Source organism: Triturus cristatus, chromosome 10, assembly GCF_964204655.1.
Source record: "Triturus cristatus chromosome 10, aTriCri1.1, whole genome shotgun sequence".
NCBI classification, from domain to species: Eukaryota; Metazoa; Chordata; class Amphibia; order Caudata; family Salamandridae; genus Triturus; species Triturus cristatus.
The window spans coordinates 897,664,940-897,687,998 of record NC_140593.1 but is presented as its reverse complement, the minus strand read 5'-3'; the positions used below and the strand labels follow the sequence as shown (position 1 = coordinate 897,687,998).

The following is a 23,059-nucleotide window of genomic DNA, read 5'->3' as shown; positions in this document are numbered from 1 at the left end:
GCTCGACCTCGTTCGACTCCGGCTGCTCCTCCGGATCTGTGTTCGACGCCGGCTCCGTCGGAGTCGGTTGCGGCGCCGCCGACGCCAGTCCTGAGGATTAGGTCCAGGCGAGAAGCACAAAGGGTTGTGGAGGAGCAAAGGTACCAGGTTGAAGAGATGGAAGAAGGTGAGCTTATGGAGTCAGATAACTTGTTTGAGGAATTGAAGGAGGCTAGTGGCCTTGATTTGTCACCAGAATGGGAGATTACTCCTCCAACTGATACTCCCTCTAAAGATGTGGCTCCTTACCACACGGTCATTAGGAAAGCAGCAGAGCTTTTGGATTTACAGCTAACAATTGCTGAATTTAAACCTAAAATCCTTACTGAGGTTTTGCATTCTCCCTGCACCGTGACAGAGCCTTTACTTCCATTTAATGAGGCCATCACTGAACCAGTCATGGAGGTATGGCGTAAGCCCTTTTCAGCTCCTGCGGTTTCTAAGGCTGTAGCTAGAAGGTACAGGGCGGTTCCAGGTGATTCAGACTTTCTAACTTCCCATCCTTCTCTGGAAAGTCTGGTGGATCAGGCTGCCTGCTCAAAGAGGTCTTCCAGCCCCTTTCCACAGGTTCCTAGTGACAGGGACTCTAAAAAGCTTGATCAGTCGTCCAAGAAAGTTTTCTCCTCTGCGAGTATGGCCTTAAAGTCAACAAATGCCACCTGTCTCTTGGGCAGTTATGTCCACGCTCTCATGGATTCTGCTAAACAGCTGCCTCCTAAGTTATCTGAGGAGGACAGGCAGAACTTTAATGAAATGCTGTCAGACACTCAGGCGGCTGCGCATCAGGTTATCCAGAGTGGCCTGGACACTGCGGACTCTTTCGCCAGGATTATGGCCTCCTCAGTCGCCACAAGGAGGTGTGCTTGGCTGAAATCTTCTGAGTTCTCCCCTGATGTGCAGGCAACGCTTCTGGACCTGCCTTTTGATGGTTCTGGGCTGTTTGGAGAAAAGGCTGATGCGGCCTTGGAAAGGTTCAAGGACAGCAAAGCCACGGCCAAATCTCTGGGTCTGCAGACACAGCCTAGAGGTTCTTCTTATAGGAGATACAGAGGTTTTGGGAGGTCGTCCTTTCGGACCTACAGGCAGCCCCAGCAGCAGCAGCAAAATACCCTGTATAAGAGCTACAGGGGCAGGATTAGAGGTCGTGCTCGAGGTCGGCAACTCTCCTCCTCCTCCCTCCCACCACTGCAAAGCAGCCCTATATCCACCATTCTGAATCATGTTGGTCCTGTGGAGGGCCGGCTTACCCATTTTCGACAAGATTGGGAATCGGTCACTACAGACATTTGGGTTCTAGATCTTGTAGAAAATGGGTACGCTCTTCCCTTTCGGGAATTCCCTCCAAATTACCCCCCTTGCCAAGGTGCTTGCTCAGAGGACCACCTTCTTCTCCTGCAGGAGGAAGTCCTTACATTACTAAAAAAAGGTGCGATAAAGGTGGTTCCAGAGCAGGAGAGGGGTCAGGGATGCTACTCCCAGTATTTCCTGATTCCGAAGAAGGATGGCAGACTACGTCCAATCCTGGACCTCAGGATCCTGAACCTTTTTCTGAAGCAGGAGAAGTTCAAGATACTCACCCTTGTGCAGGTTCTTCAAGCGCTGCAACAGGAGGACTGGATGGTGTCGATCAACTTACAGGATGCGTATTTCCACATCCCCATTCTGAAGTCGCACAGGAAGTATTTCCATTTTACGGTAGGGTCGCAACATTATCAGTTTGCGGTCCTTCCGTTTGGTCTTACTACTGCACCTCGAGTCTTCACCATTCCAGTTTTTCCCTCTCTGGATGACTGGCTAATCAACGCAGAGTCGCCGGAGAAGGTGCTTCATCATCTGCAGGTTACAACCCAGCTGTTGTATGAATTGGGTTTCTCGATAAACGTGCCCAAATCTCACCTGGTGCCCTCTCAGAGCAACCTGTTTATAGGGGCGGTACTGGACACTACTATGTGTCGGGCATTCCCTCCTCCTCAAAGGATTCTCGACAAACAGGAAATGATTCCCTTGTTTTACAATGGAGCGGTTCTAGTCCTGAAGGTCCTACGTCTGCTCGGTCTGTTTGCTTCCTGCATTCTGTTGGTCAACCATGCACGCTGGCACATGAGGGCGCTCCAGTGGTGCCTCCGCAGGCAGTGGTATCAGCACAACGGAGATCTCAGGGAGTCTGTGAGGATCTCCAGAGAAGCTGCAGCGGATCTGTCTTGGTGGAGCGCAAAGGGCAATCTGTCCCAAGGAAAGCCCTTCCATCTAACTCCATCGGTGGCCACAGTAATAACGGATATATCCACTTTAGGGTGGGGTGCGCATCTGGGGAATCTGGAGATCAAGGGTCTTTGGTCTCCAGAGGAAAGGTTGCTTCACATCAACCTTCTGGAATTGCGGGCGATACGTTTGGCGCTCAAGGCCTTCCTCCGTTCCCTTCGCGGTCAGTCGGTTCAAGTCCTGACGGACAACACTACAGCGATGTGGTATGTCAACAAGCAGGGAGGAGTGGGGTCACGTTATCTCTGCAGGAAGGCTCTGCGTCTCTGGTCCTGGGTTCAGGATCACCAGATTTGTCTGATGGCAAATCATCTGGCCGGAGTTCTGAACGTGCGTGCAGACAGTCTGTCGGCAGTTTTCTGCCGAGCACGAGTGGAGGCTCCATCCGGAGGTGGTTCGTCACGTCTTCCGGACGTGGGGAACTCCTCAGGTGGACCTGTTTACCACTCATGAGAATGCTCACTGCCCGTCATTCTGCAGTCGATTTGGGAAAAAGGGGGTGGTGATGGACAGAGTTTCTGAATGATGCAGAATACTCTTACCAAGTCAAGAGATCATGGTTTTAATCCATCACCGATTTTTAGCTCACTGCACCATCCCAGCTCAGAACCTGGCTACATGCAAATTAGTCTGTACCTGTCCCAGTGCATGATGGGAACAGGGCAAACCAAACTACCAAGCCAATTCTTATACTGGGAAGGAAACAAGCTTCCGGGGACCGGTTTCTGGCATCACAGCCTTCGTCGGCCCGGCTTGCCTGAATCCTGATGGTGCAATGAGCAAGGGACTCACGTCTGAGCATACCCTCCCACACTGAGTGTGGATAAAATCGATTTGGGAAAAAGGGGGTAGTGATGGACAGAGTTTCTGAATGATGCAGAATACTCTTACCAAGTCAAGAGATCATGGTTTTAATCCATCACCGATTTTTAGCTCACTGCACCATCCCAGCTCAGAACCTGGCTACATGCAAATTAGTCTGTACCTGTCCCAGTGCATGATGGGAACAGGGCAAACCAAACTACCAAGCCAATTCTTATACTGGGAAGGAAACAAGCTTCCGGGGACCGGTTTCTGGCATCACAGCCTTCGTCGGCCCGGCTTGCCTGAATCCTGATGGTGCAATGAGCAAGGGACTCACGTCTGAGCATACCCTCCCACACTGAGTGTGGATAAAATCGATTTGGGAAAAAGGGGGTAGTGATGGACAGAGTTTCTGAATGATGCAGAATACTCTTACCAAGTCAAGAGATCATGGTTTTAATCCATCACCGTTTTTTAGCTCACTGCACCATCCCAGCTCAGAACCAGGCTACATGCAAATTAGTCTGTACCTGTCCCAGTGCATGATGGGAACAGGGCAAACCAAACTACCAAGCCAATTCTTATACTGGGAAGGAAACAAGCTTCCGGGGACCGGTTTCTGGCATCACAGCCTTCGTCGGCCCGGCTTGCCTGAATCCTGATGGTGCAATGAGCAAGGGACTCACGTCTGAGCATACCCTCCCACACTGAGTGTGGATAAAATCGATTTGGGAAAAAGGGGGTAGTGATGGACAGAGTTTCTGAATGATGCAGAATACTCTTACCAAGTCAAGAGATCATGGTTTTAATCCATCACCGATTTTTAGCTCACTGCACCATCCCAGCTCAGAACCTGGCTACATGCAAATTAGTCTGTACCTGTCCCAGTGCATGATGGGAACAGGGCAAACCAAACTACCAAGCCAATTCTTATACTGGGAAGGAAACAAGCTTCCGGGGACCGGTTTCTGGCATCACAGCCTTCGTCGGCCCGGCTTGCCTGAATCCTGATGGTGCAATGAGCAAGGGACTCACGTCTGAGCATACCCTCCCACACTGAGTGTGGATAAAATCGATTTGGGAAAAAGGGGGTAGTGATGGACAGAGTTTCTGAATGATGCAGAATACTCTTACCAAGTCAAGAGATCATGGTTTTAATCCATCACCGTTTTTTAGCTCACTGCACCATCCCAGCTCAGAACCAGGCTACATGCAAATTAGTCTGTACCTGTCCCAGTGCATGATGGGAACAGGGCAAACCAAACTACCAAGCCAATTCTTATACTGGGAAGGAAACAAGCTTCCGGGGACCGGTTTCTGGCATCACAGCCTTCGTCGGCCCGGCTTGCCTGAATCCTGATGGTGCAATGAGCAAGGGACTCACGTCTGAGCATACCCTCCCACACTGAGTGTGGATAAAATAGATTTGGGAAAAAGGGGGTGGTGATGGACAGAGTTTCTGAATGATGCAGAATACTCTTACCAAGTCAAGAGATCATGGTTTTAATCTATCACCGTTTTTTAGCTCACTGCACCATCCCAGCTCAGAACCTGGCTACATGCAAATTAGTCTGTACCTGTCCCAGTGCATGATGGGAACAGGGCAAACCAAACTACCAAGCCAATTCTTATACTGGGAAGGAAACAAGCTTCCGGGGACCGGTTTCTGGCATCACAGCCTTCGTCTGCCCGGCTTGCCTGAATCCTGATGGTGCAATGAGCAAGGGACTCACGTCTGAGCATACCCTCCCACACTGAGTGTGGATAAAATCGATTTGTGAAAAAGGGGGTGGTGATGGACAGAGTTTCTGAATGATGCAGAATACTCTTACCAAGTCAAGAGATCATGGTTTTAATCCATCACCGTTTTTGGACCTGTTTACCACTCATGAGAATGCTCACTGCCCGTCATTCTGCAGTCTCCAGTATCCGATGCAGGGAGCGTTGGGGGACGCGTTTCAGTTGAGATGGGACTCACATCTCCTTTACGCATTTCCTCCCATACCCTTGATTCCTTGGGTTCTGAGGAAGATTCGCCAAGACTGGGCCCAAGTCATATTGATCGCCCCGGATTGGCCAAAAAGGGTGTGGTATCCAGATCTTCTCCACCTCTCCTCGTACCCTTCGCTCCGACTCCCTCTGAGGGCAGACCTCTTCTTGCAGTCAGAGGGGCAGGCTCTACACCCCCACCTCCAGATCTTACACCTTCATGCCTGGAGATTGAAGGGGGCAACCTGAATTCTTTTTCTCTCACGCCTTCTGTGGTAGATGTAATATTGTCTGCTAGACGTCATTCCACTAAATCTATCTATTCTTATAGGTGGTCTAAATTTGTTCTTTCATGCGGAGAGAAGTCTATTGACCCTTTGAGGGCTCGTTTATCCAACATCCTTCAGTTTGCTCTTTCTCTTGCTCAGCAGGGCTTTGCTCTAGCTACTGTAAAGGGATATTTATCGGCTTTGTCGGCATTCCTTTGTTTGCCGGATGAGCCGTCCTTGGTTAAGTCACCTATTGAATTGCGGTTTCTTAAGGGCCTTACCAACAAATTTCCGCCTACTTCCTTTATTGTGCCTCAATGGGACTTAAATCTTGTCTTAACTTACCTGATGGGTTCTCCCTTCGAGTCCTTGCACAAGTGTCCCTTAAGGCTTTTGTCTTTCAAAACAGTTTTTCTCATTGCCATTACCTCGGCAAGGAGGGTAAGTGCGCTTCAAGCTTTTCTGCCTAAGGTGATAACTCTTTTCCATCTGGGGCAGTCCATTACCCTTCCTACCTTCTATCCTCCCCCTCACCCTTCCAAGGAGGAGGAGCGGCTTCACCACTTGGACCTAAGAGGGCGGTGAGCTTTTACTTCGATAGGACTAAAGGCTTTCGAGTGGATGACCAGCTCTTCGTGGGCTTTGTTGGCTGCAGGAAAGGCAGAGCGGTGCACAAGCGCACCCTTTCCAGATGGATTATCTTGTGCATCAAGATTTGTTACTCTTTGGCCGGCAAGGAACCTCCAGAGGGTATAAGGGCTCATTCTACCAGGGCAAAGTCTTCTACATCTGCCTTATCTAGAGGTGTTCCTGTGGAGGACATTTGTAGAGCGGTAACTTGGGCCTCCCTCCACACTTTCGCAAAGCATTACTGCTTGGATTCCGAGGTGAGGAGGGACGGACACTTTGCTCGTTCCGTCCTTCAGGACTTTCTCCGGGAGTGGGACTGCTGTGGGAATCTTTTCACAAGGTGAGGAATCCACTGGCAGATGTTTCCATCAGAAGAACAAGTTACTTACTTTCGGTAACGCTTTTTCTGGTGGATACAGTATCTGCCTGTGGATTCCTCACTGACCCCACCCGCCTCCCCGTTGTCCACCCTAGTATACCTACAATAGTGATGGTTTCAAAATGTATTTATTACTGTCAAAGGAAGTGTTATTTATTTTGCCTTCCTGCATTGTCTTCACACTGTGTGTGTTGGTTTGTATATTATGTACTGTGTATACTGTATATATATTGCTGTCAGTCCGTCCGTGCGCCTCGAAGGCACGGCAAAAAGGGCGGAACTGACATCACGCCGACGAGGTCCTCTTATGGATTCAGTGACGTCAGCGGAGCCGCGAGCGGAGCCGTGCTTCTGTGACGTCGTCCTCGCCGGCGTAGAGAGCTACAAAATGTTCCAAATGTTGCTGGCGCAGGGGGATATTCACAAGGTGAGGAATCCACAGGCAGATACTGTATCCACCAGAAAAAGCGTTACCGAAGGTAAGTAACTTGTTCTTTACACTCATTATTCAGAAATCGGTGAGTGCTTTTGCCATCGGCAGACCAGAAGTGGACACTGTCCTTATCTTCTCTGGGCAAGAAGGAAGAGACAGAGTCCTTTTCCTTCTCTACCCGCCCCGCCCTGAATTGCCATGAGCACCAAGCCTTTTCTGTGGGCCTTGGCTATTTCTGCGATCCTGGGACGCATGTTTAAAATAAAAAAGCAGGGGAATGGAATTTATAAAATTAAACAAGTAGGGGCACGCTGTGTGCTGGCTACCTCGCCCATTTCAACCACTGCATGTGTGGTGCTTTTAGGAAGCAAGCAGACTACTTCGAGGGTTAATGATCGTCTTGCTACTAGAATGGCTGAGCTAGAGTGCATGAGGTGAATCAACATGATTGGACAGAGTTGCCACAAAAACATTTTTGTGCTTGGAGACAGAAAAGAAAGGGAATCCAATGGGCATAGTTTGTTTGGCAGTGAGGTGAAAACCCCGACAGAGCTGCATTTTCCTTCTGTTGCTGAAAGATGTTTAATTCCCTTCTCTGTGCAGCATGCAGAGTATTCTAATGAAAGCTCTACTTTTTACTCTTGGGGTCCTGAAACACGTACACTTGGAATTCCCATTCCCTATTCCTGAAAACCTAATTATTGACCCTCAGCAGCAGCTACCGCGTGACAAAGGCAGTAAGACTGTGGCGCTCCATCTTTTGTGAGAAGGTGGTAGCTGAGGCAAGGGTTGGGTAACAACCTGAATCGTACGAAGTCCATTTTCCAAGAATTTGTTTTTCTTTTTGGGAGGTAAAGCAAGGTTCATTGACAGTGACACTAGTTAAACCACGATGATTCGAAAAGTTTGGCAAACCTGATTACGTGCTTTGAAGTATATACGCGATTATTGCTTTAAACCCAGATCATACAAACAAAATGTCTGAAAATATGGATTATAAGCTTAATTTTAAAAACACCTCCTATCTCTGCCGGTCGCACTTAAACACTTATGTGCCGCTCTGACAACAATTAAGTCTCGGGATCAAGTGAAAAGACCAATACCGTGCCTTCGGTTCCTGAAAGTACACATGTCCAGAAGGCACAGCAGGGGCTGAGAAGTTGACTGTTTTGTCCACACTCTCTCCAGGCTGACGCGGAGGCTTAGGACGGAATGGGCCCAGCAGGCTGTAAAACTATAACATCCTTGGCAAGAGGCTCAGGTAATGTGACTTCTCTGCTTGCGGGTGCGGCAAAGAAAAACAAAGCTTCCACCCCCCAGTGTGTCCAATCTTCGAAGCATATGTGTGCTTCTGGTCACCAAAAGGGTGGTGTGATTGTGGGAAAACAGCAAGCAAGACCCGCCCCATGGATCACCCACATGATAACTTGTACCCCCAGAGTAGACTCACAGGAATGCTGGTTGGGGCACGGCTAATTGATCTGTTAAACTCTTGCCTGCCTGCTCAGTGCTGTTCATAAATATGCTATCTCTCACACATTGCATTTTAAATTTGAAGGCGCAGTTGCATGCTCATATATGTTAGACAATTTTAGCGTGAGGGTGCTGCCTCATTGGCAGTGTGCCTCAATTGCAGTATTGTAAGAGGGGCGCTAGGATGTGTAACTAATGCATTTTAATGCGGTGATGTGGACACTAGCATTAAAATGTGTTAGTCTAATGCCTGATGCGGCCTTACCCAGCCCTGAAACTACGAAAAATAAAACTATAATTACTAAGGTATTACAATTTTATTTTTCCTGCTCAGATAACATTTGTTAAAGTTTTCATGTTAATCGCAGCGCCCATCATGAGCTGAAATTAACATGAAAACTTTAACAAATGCACACAATCACACCGCAGCCCAGCTCTATTAAGAAAAGAAATGCAGCGACATAGCGGCCATGGTTTCAGATTGCTATGTGCGACAGTTTCAAACCTGCCTTAGCACCGTTTACATGGATCTGTATGTGAGGAAATGCACCATCTTTTCACTTTTTTAAGCAAAAGTTTAGAGTGATATTTGGCGCTGCACCCACACGCACGGTCCGGTTACTGGCACACATAGCCTTGGTTGCAGCGCACATATTCCTTATACTGTCGCACACAGAGGAAACATTGGTCCTGACTATTCCAAACCCTTAATTGTTCAGACAGATGCTCCTGAGATAGGGGTAGGAGCGGTTTGGTGACAAATAAATGCAGAGGGCCAGGACCCACAGTAGCTTTTATAAGCAGAAGGTTGACCGCCAGGGAGAACCTTGGTCAGCTATAGAGAGGGAGGCCTTTTCTGTGGTCTGGGTTTCCAAAAAGTAGAGGCTATACCCGTTTGGTACTCACTTCCTTGTTCAGACCGACCATAAGCCCCTCTTATGGCTTTATCAAATGAAGGGTGAAAATCCCAAACATTTGAAGTGGTCCATTTCCCTACAGGGGATGGACTTTTCAGTTGAACATAGGCCTGGGAGTTACTATGCCAACGCAGATATTTCCACTTAGAAAATGAAGACTCAACTGGGCAAGGTTAGTCTCATCTCCTTGCGCTTGGGGGGGAGGGGGGGTGTTTAGGAAAGTAGGATCTGCTTTCATGGTCACCCCCACTTTTTGCTGGTGTCATTATGTTTTACTGACTAGTCTGACTGGGATCCTGCTAATCAGGACCCCAGTCTCTGTGCTTCTTCCTTAAATTGGACATGGTGAGTGCTTAAGTACACTTAAGATTGGCTACTGGTGTACCTTTGTAAGTTCCTAGTATATGGAACTAAGGTACCCAGGGCATAGGTACACCAGGAGTCTCCCATGGGCTGAAGCATGTATTATGCCACCCATGAGATCCCACTCAAATTGTGACTAAAGGCCTGCCATTGCAGTCTGTGTAAGCTGGTGCTAGCACCACTTCTGATACATAGAAGTTTCCTTATATCTGAGGTCATCACACTTAAAACCTGTAAGTCACCCCAAAGGCAGACCTTTCAATGCTGAAGGCAGGGTGCTCTGTTCTAAGTGTGAGGGTGCCCCTGCATGAGCAGGACATCCCTACAACCCTCGGAGTCCATTCTCCTGGGTTGTAGGTGCATCAGCCATTACAATATATAGAGTGATCATTAGTCATTATGCGATGACTATTTCTAAACTGGCTGTAACAAACCCTGTCATGTTTGCTATCATACATGTTGGAATCATACCCTAACCTCGTAAACTGTCTTAGAGGTATGATTCCATCCACTGTAAAGCTCCTCAGGGAGGCCCTCCGTGCTCCTGGTACCAGTCTTCTAGACCCGGACTGCGAACTATGGCTGCTGCTGACCAGAGACACGATTCTGCCCTCCTGCTGCTGAGCCAAGCTCAACAGGGACAATATGTTTCCTGTCACATGGAGGTGTAACCACCTCCTAGACAGGACTTAGTGTATTTGGACAGGGTGGGGTACGCTTGCCAGGGCCATTAGACTGCTTTGAAGAACACACTTGGTGCTCTCCTTGCACACTCCAGTTAAACTAGTTCAGGGAGCCGTTGGCTCCTTCTCTGGCGCGAAACTGGACAAAGGACATGGGATTATCCTCCCCACTGTCCAGCCCCTCCTCTGGAAGGGACCTCTGAATCGTTATAACCCTTTCCTTAGGGTGCTTAAGGGATTACCTGTGGGTGGGTCTCTGTATTCATTGTGAGACAGGATTCAGATCCGAAACCACATCTCTTCAACCGCCTGGGCACGTTGTACTTAGCTGGACTGTGCTTTGGGAACCGAGGCTGCAACTGGGAAGACTCCTGCTACTCCTGGTCTCGTCGTCCTGCCAGTCTTGTTCAACGTATGTGCCTGTGCTCCATGCTGATACTTCACAGGGCCTGTGGACATCCAAGACACCCGAAGAAATCTCCCTTGGAGTGAAGGAGTCACTCCCCTGCATCTGTAGGCACCGCAACAAAGCTGACTGATCTGCTGTTCCGGAGCTCCTACGGACTCCAATGGTTCAGCAACACATGTGGCGGTTCTGCAACTCCCTCAAGGCCTGGCTTGTCTTCACAAAAAGTCCATATCCCTCATCGTAACCACTGGAGGTGCACCCCTGTGCACTGCGTCAACTTGCCGTTGTCAAGGCTTGTTGACTCTCCTCCAGAGATCTTCAGACTCCAAGAAGCCCCAGCCTCAAGCATCTCGTGCAGCAAAGATCTTCGCCTGCACCGCATCCTTTGCATTGTGGGTCTTCATCCTTTGATGAGCTGCTCGAGGTCCTCTTGCAAGTCCTGTGCCTCTGGCTCAGGAGTTCCCTCGCAGGGGAGGGGTCAGACAGTGCGGATGATACTCTCATGTCCTTTGTCGTGTCGCCTCTCACAGCGTTTGCGGTGTGGGAGGTATGATTTCAACATGTTTGATACAGAACATGACAAGGTTTGTTACAGCCAGTTTAGAGTTAGCAATTGCGTAATGACTCATGGCCACTCTATATATCGTAATAGCTGATGCACTTACAACCCACGAGAATGGACTCTGTAGGTTGTAGGTCCTGCTCAGCCTAGCTGATAAGGGGTGATACCCCGAAACCGGCCCCAGAATGCTCGTGTCTGGTCCTTGGGAGGACCTGGTTTGGCAGTTTGGGCTGGGCTGTTCCCATGGGGAGCAGTGTCAAGACTGATTTGCTTATAGCTGGGTCCAAATTGGAATGGCTTGGCGAGCAAAAAAGCGATGGCTATAACCCAGATCCGTGACTGGGTGTTAATATTCGATTTGTTCAGCGTTCCGTCTACCATCTGTTATTTTTGCATTCCTTCCGTACAGGGCACAATGTGTAGATTTCAAATGATAACACCACAACCATGCATTAATTGGCTTGAGAGAAAGTACTTTTCCTCTGTGTAAGAAAGCAAATAGGACTTAGTTTGGGACTTTGGAGCAGAGAAAGATACGGTTTCCAGTTTGGCAGAGAAGCATAATGTGATGGCAAAAGTCAGTCACATTAATATGATCTTCCTCATACCTGCATTGCACCAGGTGGTGCTGCGATTCTTCTATAAATGGGGCTTTCCTCAATACCTATTTGCAGGAACAAGAAATGCTAACTTTTTTGGAGACAGTCTCTCTGCAAGTCTTACTGGGAGACTTCGTAATTGTTTATTGATATCCACTAGTTTATGCCTACTCAAGGCCCCCTGACGCAATTAGTCATGAGAAAATTCAATTTACAAGTTCATAATTCTTGAGTGGTGCTCTTCTTTGTCCAAGTTGTGCTGAATATTAGTGCAGATAAACATACACACTTCTGTTTTCAAGAAGATACCCATATTTCTTGTCCTCTATTCACTGCAGGTTTTGAAAATAACTTTCCTTCTTTACCCTTCATTTTACCTTCAGGAGACCCTACATTGGTGACTTCGTTCACTAAGGCTTTTTATAAGAACTGCCTTTTTGGCTCCTCGCCCTTACATTAATGGATGATGATCTTCCTTATAAGTAGACCCCATGTTCATTGCTGTGTTCACTGACACTATCATTTTGAATTAATCCTTCCTTGCCAAAGGTATTTCGCTTTCACCTGATTAAAAAAAATAGTCCAACAATGTTCGCCACTCTCCTTTCTTAAAGGATTTAGGAGAGATTTTACAAGCTGAACCTAAAAGGGCTTCTTACTTTATATACCTCCTTCTAAGTGGTGCTCTCCATTCTATGAAATTTTCCATGTCAAGTCAGATCGTCTGTTACCTTCCATAAATCTGTAGTAGCATTCTGTAAATGTATGTATGGGTATGTTTTTTACTCTTTCACTGAGGATTGTAGCTATATGCGTCAATCTCCAATTTTGAACTAGCAAAACAGCCATTTGGAGATTCCAGAGTACCAGAAGGGGCTGCTTGTGTTTCTCTTCCATGTACTGGCACAGGCCATACTCCGAATGAGTGACATGCAACTAACCTTTCAAATCTGAAAGTGACAGTTATAGATTCCTTACCTTAGAATTAACCCTAGGCGTCAGACTGGATCCGGAATGTTTTTTCGTCAGCAGTACCCCTGCGCGTTGCAAGGTGGCGTCGGTCGGCTCCGCGTTCTTCGGCATCGTGGTCGTCGGGATGATGTTGCAGTAGCTACTTAGACGCTGCCCTCGCGCGCTGACGTCAGTTTTTTCTCTCTCCGCGCCAGCCAGCGCAGATCCGGAGAGAGAGGTATCTCCAGTCACCTTTTGACTGACTTTTTGTCGACACCATTTTTGAGTCTTCGACTCCTGATGCACGTCAGTGATGCCCAGTTTCAAGGCTTGCAGCTCCTGCAGCCGGCTAATGTTGATGACAGATCCGCACCGCGTGTGCCTACTTTACCTGGAGCGCGACCACGACCCCAAGTCGTGCTCCGACTGCTGGACCATGAATCCGAAGTCTTTGAGGGAGAGTTCCCAAAAGCTTCTCAAGGCCCGGCAGTCGGCACCACGCCATTCGAGGTCCCGGACGCGTGGGAGGTCGAGGGACCGATTGCGAAGCCATCACCACCAGTCTTCTTCAAAGTCTTCGCACTCCTCAGTTAAGTCGAAGCACAAGTAGAGGTCGAAGAAGCATCGTCGCTCTTCGACTTCTCCCCGTCCGTCGACCGACGTGACGAGGGATATGGGTGGTGCCCCTCCCGCGGCTCCGCGTGCGGAGCCTGAAGGGTCGAATCCGAGTTTCCCTACCTTCCTGGACCCGTAGCGACCCCTGCCCAGCTTTGCACCTTTTACGAAGTGATTCAGGCCATCTTTTGGCAGGCTGACTCCGACGGTGCACCTTCGGGCCCCGCGGACTCTGCTGGGGGCCCTGGGCCTTCGTCGCCGGTGGCCCAGGTCCCGGCACCGTAGGGTCCCCCTTGGATCCAGGCCTGGATCCGGATCGGTACCGTTCGACCTGATTACACCTCCCCAAGTGCCGATTCCACCGGCACCACGTCCGCAGCAGACGCCGTTTGTGTCCCCAGCCGGCGGCGTCCCCGGCCTCCACCCCGACTTAGACACGGAGCCGGACCGGCGTCTACGAGAATTTTTGTGCCCCTGTTCTAGCCTGCTTCTTTTAGGCCAGATTGGCAACCAGAGGAGGGTGAGGAGGACTGGGAGGGGCCTGGAGACCCTTTCACTGACCAGTTGGGTTACGAACCGGACTGGAGAGAGGAACTGGGGGTAGCCAGTGGTCTAGATACTTCACCAGACCGTGGCATGTTGTCTCCTCCTACCGTGGCTATGGAGGAGGTAGCATCCTATGCAGTGGTATTGCGTAGGGCGGCCGAGGCTCTCAACCTCGAGCTCCATACAGTGGCGGTCAGGACTAACCTCCTGACAGAGGTGCTTCAACCGGCACCAAACTCTTTGAAGCCTCTGCTGCTGTTTAATGAAGCCCTAACCGACATCTTTTTGGGCACCTGGTCCAGGCACAACACAGGGGCTCCTGTGGATAGGATGATTTCCCAACGCCACCACCCAGCCCCGGGCGACCCCACTCTCCTCTCCCAACCACCCCAACCCTGAGAGCTTGGTGGTCCAATCCTCCACATCCAAAGGTGCATTCCCTAACGCACCACCTGATGGGGAATCCAAAAAGCTGGACCATTTTGCAAGATGTTTTCTTCCTCCAGCTTGGGACTGCGGTTGGTAAACACCGCATGTCTATTGGGCTGTTACACCCACTCTGTGTGGGATACAGTGGCGCAAGTGCTGCCCCAGTGCCCAGAGACGGCCCGGGCTGTACTCTCCCGTGCAGTTGCCGAAGGGAGAGATGCAGCAAATTTTACCATTCGCTGTGGACTGGATACCGCCGACTCGCTAGGCAGGACGATTTCCACGTCGGTAGCCCTTCGACGCTACGCCTGGCTGAGGTAGACTGGTTTTTCAGGGGATGGACATGCCCTTTGATGGCAGTCGCCTGTTCGGAAGGGGTGCCCCGCCACATTCCGCCCAGAGCCACAGACCGGTGCAAGCTGTCCAGCCCCTGAGTGGCGGGGACGTGGGAACCACAGCCCCCTCTGCAGTAGCCTCCAAACCCTCCTAGTCTGACCTTTCAGGGCCACCAATCGCCAGTGGGCAGCAGGATTCGCCATCTCCTCCCCCACTGGCGCACCATCACGTCGGACAGGTGGGTTTTGCAAATAGTTTGGAGGGGCTACTCCCTCCCCTTCGAGACTACCCTGCCATCCATGCCACCTCAGCACCATTGATGTCGGAGGATCATCTGGTCCTTCTCCAACAGGAAGTTATGGCTCTCTTGGTCAAGGGAGCTATCGAAAACGTTCCTGCCCCAGAAGTAGGTCGTAGTAGCTACTCCCACTACTTTCTGGTACCCAAGAAGGCCTGCGTCTTATCTTGGAACTCAGGATCGTCAACCGCTTCCTCCGGAAGGAGAAGTTAAAAATGTTGACGCTAGCTCAGGTCCTGTCTGCCCTTGACCCTGGAGACTAGAAGGTAGCGTTGGACTTGCAGGATGCTTATTTTTACATTCCCGTCCTGCCGGCCCACTGGCGTTACCTGCGGTTCACGATAGGCCACGAGCACTTTGTTTACCGTGCTTCCCTTTGGCCTTACCAGCGCCCATCGGGTGTTCACGAAAGTGATGGCGGTGGTCGCAGCTCATCTGCGCAGATTCGGGGTTCCAGTCTTCCCCTATCTCGACGACTGGCTGTTGAAGGCGGGCTCACCCCAAGCTGTCGTCTCCCACCGCCATACTACTGTGAACCTGCATTCGCTGGGGTTCTCTATCAATGTGCCGAAGTCACACCTGACTCCCTCTCAGAAGCTCCTCTTCATCGGAGTGGTTCTGGACACAACCCAGTTTCGGGCTTATCCTCCCGAACAGCGAGTTCAGGATATTTGGGCTAGGATTCCAATCTTTCACCCTCTATGCAGGTTTCGGTCAGAATGACCCTGAGGCTGCTGGGCCTCATGGCCTCCTGCATCCTGCTACTAGATCATGCCAGGTGGCATATGCGGGCTCTGCAGTGGGACCTGAAGTTCCAGTGGGCATAGCATCAGGAGAATCTGTCCGATTGCGTCCAGATCTCGGAGGGCACTGCAAGTCAATTGCAGTGGTGGCTAACGAACCAGGATTGGGTCAACGGCAGATCCCTCTCCCTTCCCCAACAAGAACACACAGTGGTGACAGATGCATCCCATCTGGGATGGGGTGGCCACTTGGGAGAGGCGGAGATCAGAGGCCTCTGGTCTCCGGTGGAGTCTGAGCTCCACATCAACCTTCTGGAGCTTCGGGCGATTAGTCTTGCACTCAAAGCAGTCCTTCCCTCTGTCCGGGGAAGAGTAGTGCAGGTGTTCACGGACAACACCACCGCCATGTGGCACTGCAACAAACAGGTCGGGGTGGGGTCCTGAACCCTATTTCAGGAGGCCCTCCGCCTGTGGACATGGCAGGAACATCAGGGCATTTCCCTAGTAGTTCAACACCTGGCAGGTTCCCTGAACGCCAGCGCTGACGAGCTCAGCCACAGGTGCTTGATGGATCACGAATGGCGTCTTCACTCGGAGGTGGTGCAAGGTCTCTTTCGACAGTGGGGAGCGCCTTGGTTAGATCTATTCGCCACCGAAGAGAACGCGCAATGTCAGCAATTCTGCGCGATGGAATTTCCAAGGCAGAACCCGCTAGACACTGCTTTTTGTCACAAATCTGTCCAGCCTCCACCTCCTTGCGTGGAGATTGAGCGGCGAAAGTTGACAGCCTTTGACCTCCCCCCCCAAAGTCTGTGATGTTATCTTGGCAGGCAGGCATCCCTCTACTAAGATGTTATATGCCTGCAGATGGAACAAATTTGTGGAACGGTGCACAGCAAAGGCTGTGGATCCCCTTTCTGCCCCTCTTTCTGAGGTTCTCTTGTTCCTCCTGTCTTTGGCCCAGCAGGGCTCTGCTCTGGGCACTCTTAAGGACTATCTCTCTGCCATTTCAGCCTTTCTTAGGCTTCCTGATCAGCCTTCTCTTTTCAAGTCCCCTGTTCTAAATCGCTTCCTTAAGGGCATTACTTACCTTTTTCCTCCTGTTCCCTTCGTAATGCCTCAGTGGGATTTGAACTTGGTTCTTACGTATCTTATGTGCGCTCCCTTTGAGTCTCTACATAACTGACCTCTCAGGCTTCTGACTTTAAAAACAGCCTTTCTGGTGGCCATCACCCCTGCGTGTAGTGTGAGTGAGCTCCAAGCTCTATCTTCAAAACCTCCTTTTCTGGCTGTTCATCTGGACAAGGTTGTCCTTCAAACTCGTCCTTCCTTCCTAAAGTGGTTACTTCTTTCCACATTGGACAGACCATCACTTTGCCCACCTTCTTTCCGCCTCCGCATCCTTCCAAAGAGGAAGAGAGGCTCCACTGTCTGGATCCAAAACGTGCGCTTTCATTTTATTTGGATCGCACAAAGCAATTCCGGGTGGATGACCAGCTCTTTGGCTACATGGGCGCCAAAAAAGGTTGGGCCGTGCACAAACAGACCATTTCTGGATCGGTCATTTTGTGTATCAAAGTTTGCTATTCCTTAGCAAAAAATGAGCCTCCAGTGGGGTTGCGCCCATTCCACAGGCGCGACCGCAGCTACCACTGCTTTGGGACGTGGAGTCCCCCTTAATGACATCTGTCCGGCCACTACGTGGGCATCGCTGCACACTTTCTCAAAACACTAGTGCCTGGACAGCCAAGTCCGGACAGACTGCCTCTTTGGCCGTTCTGATTTCCAGGACTTTCAGGTGTGAATTTGGTTTGCAGACCCACCTCTGGGGTTATTATTGCTGAGATATCTATTCTAAGGTACGGAATCTATAACTAATTGTCTCTTTCAGATGAACAAGTTACTTACCTTCGGTAACGATATATCTGTAAGAGACATAGATTAGTTATAGATTCCTTACCACCCCACCCATCCTCCCCGTTCTGCGAACTGATTTCTAGGGTTAAGGACTTCCTTTCAGGGTCCTAGTTTTGTGCACCAGTGGTCAGTGTATTGCATGGCTCTGCGCTTCTGGCATGGAAAGTCTGGTACAGAACTGAACGCCAACGACGAACGAACTGCCGACCGACGCCACCTTCCGATGCGCAGGTGTACTGCTGATGAAAAAGCTTTTCGAATCCAGTCTGACGCCTGGGGGTAATTCTAAGGTAAGAAATCTAGAACTACTCTGTCTCTTACAGATATATTGTTACCGAAGGTAAGTAACTTGTTCTTTACTAAGAATGGTGAGGTCTAAGTCCAAAGAGCAACAAGGTTATACAGTTTTGCATTCAGCCCTGTCTTGGTCGGCACTGAGTGTAGACTTCTAAAAGTTGGTAAGGTTTAAGAAGCCTACCTCCCCTTTAACTTCGAAGAGGTTGTTCAAATGGAGGTATTGAGAAGCTGAATGAACATTTTCAAATAGGAAATCTGTCCCCCAATATCTTCAGATTTAGGAAGTTCTTGTGTACACATTTAGCTCCAAAGCTAAATCACCTTTTTTTTTTTTTTTTTTTTGCAAATCTGTTTTTATTGTTTTTTTTATGTATAACAAAGAAGGAATACATGTTTCGGTAGGAGACATTACACACAGACGTATATGAACATATGTGGGTTGCTGATCCGTGTCTGGCCTAGCCAGCTGCTAAATCACCTTTTTTGTCTGTTGCCTTGCCATTTGAAAGTTCTCTAAACGTCACTTTCTCATCTTCAAACAGTGCCCATTCTATCCACAAGCAACTTTTCGTGCATACACACTCGTGTGTGAAGTGATCTCTGATATTCTTCATTGATTGTACTTGGGAGCTTGTTCATATTCCCAAGCTCTGCATTGGCTTCAGTTGAAGTGCTCTCAACAAGCCAGTTACACTTGCTACTGTTGCCAATTTGCATTGTGTATGAATTACTCTAGAGACTCATTTCAAAGTGCAAGTTCTCTTTAGCTAACCTGACCATTATAGCCTGAACTCGGTGTAAACTGCCAAAACTATCCTTTCTTTATGCTTCCTAACCTCATCCAAAGATTTGTGAATGTTGATGAAGCACTAGTAATGAAACGTTGTTTGCCATACACACTTGTGCACTTTTGTTCTTTTTGCCAACATCTAGAGTAGGGACAGCTTCAAGTGAAAGGTTATCTCTACAACAGACAAACTGTCAAGTACAACCAGTGTTGAATAGAAGAGATATTAGTTTAGTCCATATCCTTGTCGATTTGTGAAGCTTTTTATGTCCGTCAGTGTGGCACCAAGCTTGCTCAAGGTTCACAAGAATTGAAAGGGTGTGCTATGGAATGTTGATATCAAATATTCGAGATCACAATCGAAGCCTAGACAACAAACGGTAGTATGGCAAACAAGCCTTCCGTTATTTGGTAACGTTTTACTTAATACATTGAAATCCGCTAATGGAGAAAATAAACACCTTGGCTATCAGTTTTGGAATTTGGACTGATTTTGAAAGATGAATTTTCCCTTCTTGCTGTTGGGAATGTTGATTCCCTGGGCCAGAGACACATCCTTCTACTAAGTCTTTGAACCAAACAAGCTGCTGTTCTTCCATGCCCTTCAGAAGTCCAAGAAATTCTTGAAAGTTGAACGAATCTAAATCTCCACCAAAAACATTGACACATAATTTGTAAGGAGCAAGGTTTTGTTCTAGATTATGATGTGTTATTGAAACTTTCAGCAATAACTCTGTGATCTGGAGCTTGGCAATGAATTGCCAGTTGGGTTTTCAAAATGCATTTTTGGGTTTTGGGGGAACAGTTGTCAATGTTTCCTTGATATTAGCTATTGTTTCTTTGTGTGCATTTTGTTGTGTCCTGAATGTTTTCAGTCCATTTCATGGCCATCTCATCCCCATCCTATTGACACCTCATTGTCTCATTATAGAGTGAGGGGAACGAGAACGCAGGTGACATGGCTCAGACTCCTCAGAATGGAGATCTGAGTACACCCCAGGCCCTGGCAGGCCCTGAAACGCAACAGAACGAAGTACCCACAGAGGGTAGTGACCAAAGGGAAATTCAGAACTTCGACAATCAGATACAAGAAACAAGTAAGTGACTGTGTCACTCAATCATGCCCCCATCCATCCCTGAGGCACTGTAAAGTGTGTCCTCTGAGCAAATCCTCATGTCAGCAAAGAGTTTGTTCCATCTTTGTCATTTATTTTATTTCATTGTTTTTGCACCTGTGTTAATGAATTAAAATCACTTTTATTTTCCAGGCATCTAATGATGACTTTGTGGTGTCGTCTTCCGCCCCCACTCTTCCTTCACCGTTTTCCGTCTCTCCATTTGCCAAACATCCCGGTCATTCCCTTTGATCCACCCGCCACCTCTTTCTTCTTTCTACAGATTGAATCGCGCAAGCTCATGTTCCGTGAGAACGCCAAGGCCCGGACGGACCACGGAGCTGTCATCGTGTACCAGTCACCCAACCTTTCCAGCGGCACTTCCCCTTGGCGTAGCACATCCGCCAGCGAGAGCCTCCGCTCTGATGTCTCCTCACCTCTGCAGCCGCCTCCGGCTCCCCTCGTAGACGTTGCTACTCCTGCTTTTCCTCTGCCAGGCTTGTGACTCTCTCCTCTTAGCCACTCACCCTGCTTTTAGCAATTTTCCAATTTAGCCCCTCTAATTCCGGTATTTATTTTAAGGGAGTAGGCTGTCGTTCTAACTTGAGGGGACATGTTTTTAGCATAGTTAGCAGTTTTTCTTTCCCTCCTTTGTGGCGAGCTGTAGGCTTCTGAAGGGGATCTCTAGTATTTATCAAGCTCAGAGTCTGGCATCCGTTGTGCTCCTTCATATGTAGTTAAATTACTCCTTGGAGTGTTGCGGCTCCAAAAGTCATGCTGAAAGCCACACAGATATCTGTAGTACTCCTGGGCAGAGCAAAAACGGCATTCAAGTACCCAGTTTGTTATAGAGCATGGTAGGAAAATCCCATTGGTGACATAGTCTGTTAAAATGAGACTTAATGTTTGCCTTTGTACAAATTCCATGAGTTAGAATCATACCTGGATTACTGGGGCTGAGCTGTAATCTTTTCTTATTTTTTTTATTTATCTCCTTGCTGCTTAAGTTTCTGGAATTATTATTTAATAAATAAAAATAAGTATGTATTGCCCGCACACACACACACAAACACTGTGTAGACTGTTTTACCGCTAGACATTAGACTTTTCATTGTGATGAAGTGTTGACAAATGGATTCTTGTGCTTATGAACCGTGCTAAGTTTTTTTCCATCCCTCATTTCCCTAGCAATAGAACTTTAAAAAAAAAAAAAAAACCTTTATCTGCTGCTGCAGTGCTGGCTTCCTATCGACATATCGAGCTGTTGTAACTGTGTTCATTTTTAGTTTTAAACGTCATGACAAGATGGTGTGCTTTCGTGGGATGCAGCCATGTATTTTAGTGAAGGTCTTGAGTATGTGTTCTGGGTCAGAGCTCTTACCAACAGCAGAAACATCAATATGCATTGGCCAGTAACTGAGTCTAACAAAGGGGGGCCGAGTTAAAGCACTCTGAATTCTAAAATGATTTGTACATCAATGGCTGTGCAAGCACTATTTGTATGTTTTCGCATAGACATGAGAAGGCTTTTGTCAACTGCTCCAGTCCCCTGGGATATCCCTCTGCGTTCTCATGTTCTTTGGACTGACACGCTTTGTGGCTTCACAAGATGAGTTACCGGCAATGCAGACAGTTGTTCCTGAGGCATAAGGCTACTAGTATTTCTGGTAGAAAATCAGTGGACACATGGTGTTTAAAGAAATCTTGATGGTGAAGTTGATTTAAGCCGAAAACTCCAGTCACATCACACTAGGAAACCCTTTGTAGAGAGTCAATTCTCTGACATGCCTTCCTTCCTTTGTCATTAGGGGGTGGCTATAAATGGTTACTTTTAAATATGCCGGTGCCTCACTTCAGAGGCACACTTAAATGATTGATCCATTCACATTGTTGCACCAACGTGTCAATTTTATTCAACCTGCCTACATGGTCTCTCTCTAAGATTTGATTTAATACTCTTTTATTTGGAGAGGACATTGCTAATGCAGTCGTTTGACATCCAGTGTGCATTGATTGGAGTTTTTTTTATGTGGAATGGTGTTTTGGGTTGGGTAATCCAGTTGGTAAGCAGTGGGGTAGAGTGTAGACGATGTGAACCTCAACAGTATGTGTTTTTGAGGTCGCAGAGTAGGAAGACTTGCAAATGAAATCTAGTCACAGCTTTGATACAAAGTTAAGTTCTGTACTATTGTGGTTTGGACATCTAACATACTGTATGTGTTGTGGATGACACTAAAAAGAATGGAATGTAAATACAAATAAAATGTTGTTCTTGGCTATTCAGAAACTGTAATTTAAAGTCAACACCACATTTAAAACCGGGGATCAAAATTAAGGGAAGTTGGAGATTTATGCTCTTTGGTAAAAACCTTTCAGCCTGTAGGAAGCTCTTGAGCCGGGAAGCAGGAGGGAGGTGAAGACCCATCCTCTCCTGGTTTAGAAAAGATTTCTCTAGGAAACGACAACAATGACACAGTATCCCAGAATCTGTATTTACACACACAATTCTTATTGCACTTGTATTTTTTATATAAAAATGTTTGCATGATTTCTAATAAAATGACATTAAAATGTAACATGAAATTTCATTTACGTCTCTTCCTAATCTCAAAGTGCTTTTTCCTTGAGTCACTAATTTGGTAACTTTGCAGATTTGCTCATTGAACAAGACTATTTTTGCCATTTCATTCTTGACTGAACTCCTGCTATCCATGTCCTTTTCCTGAGTCCTTCTTTATAGGTTTATTTAGCAGTCATTTTTGCTGAGCATGCAACATGTGATAAGAAGGCTGCCCCTAACCCCCCCTCCCATCTCCCCCTTACCTGTTATCCTTTCCACTAACATTTCATTGTTTAAATCAGCATCTGTGTCATTCCCCTAATTATGTCTGACAACTTTACCTTTTTTGACCCGATTTCAGTGACCAATCAAAATGGCTTCTTTGCATTGCATTTTTTTTAGTTTGTTTAGATGTTCTTTTGTTTTACTTTTTACAAGATGGTATATTTTTCCGTAGGATGCTAAATAGTTTACTTTATTTCGACTAGAGATAGCATCGTGTAAATATTTTTGGAAGAAGAAAGAATAAGAGCAAATCTGAAATTAACAAAGACAGATATTGGCGTGTTTGAGGTCGATAACTTGGGCAGAGAATTGCTGAACATTCAGCTGCTTGAATCAGAATTGCGGAGAACCAGAAGAAATGTGTTCAGC

The 23,059-nt window shown here is 47.9% G+C and overlaps 1 protein-coding gene across 50 annotated transcripts in view; it reads left to right on the top strand.

Annotated features, from left to right (window-relative positions):
- The window catches only part of MAP4 (microtubule associated protein 4), a 1,793,677-nt gene extending 1,771,244 nt beyond the window's left edge, over positions 1 to 22,433 (top strand). For 42 of the 50 annotated variants that reach the window (XM_085628688.1, XM_085628664.1, XM_085628660.1 and 39 more), the window contains 2 exons: positions 19,662 to 19,827; positions 19,999 to 22,433. In XM_085628688.1, the coding sequence (XP_085484814.1) occupies positions 19,662 to 19,827; positions 19,999 to 20,006 (174 nt within the window). In that variant the 3' untranslated portion in view covers positions 20,007 to 22,433. The remainder of the gene's footprint in view (positions 1 to 19,661; positions 19,828 to 19,998) is intronic. The other 8 variants (XM_085628676.1, XM_085628675.1, XM_085628674.1 and 5 more) reach the window with 2 other exon arrangements.
- Positions 22,434 to 23,059: the final 626 nt, after the last annotated feature.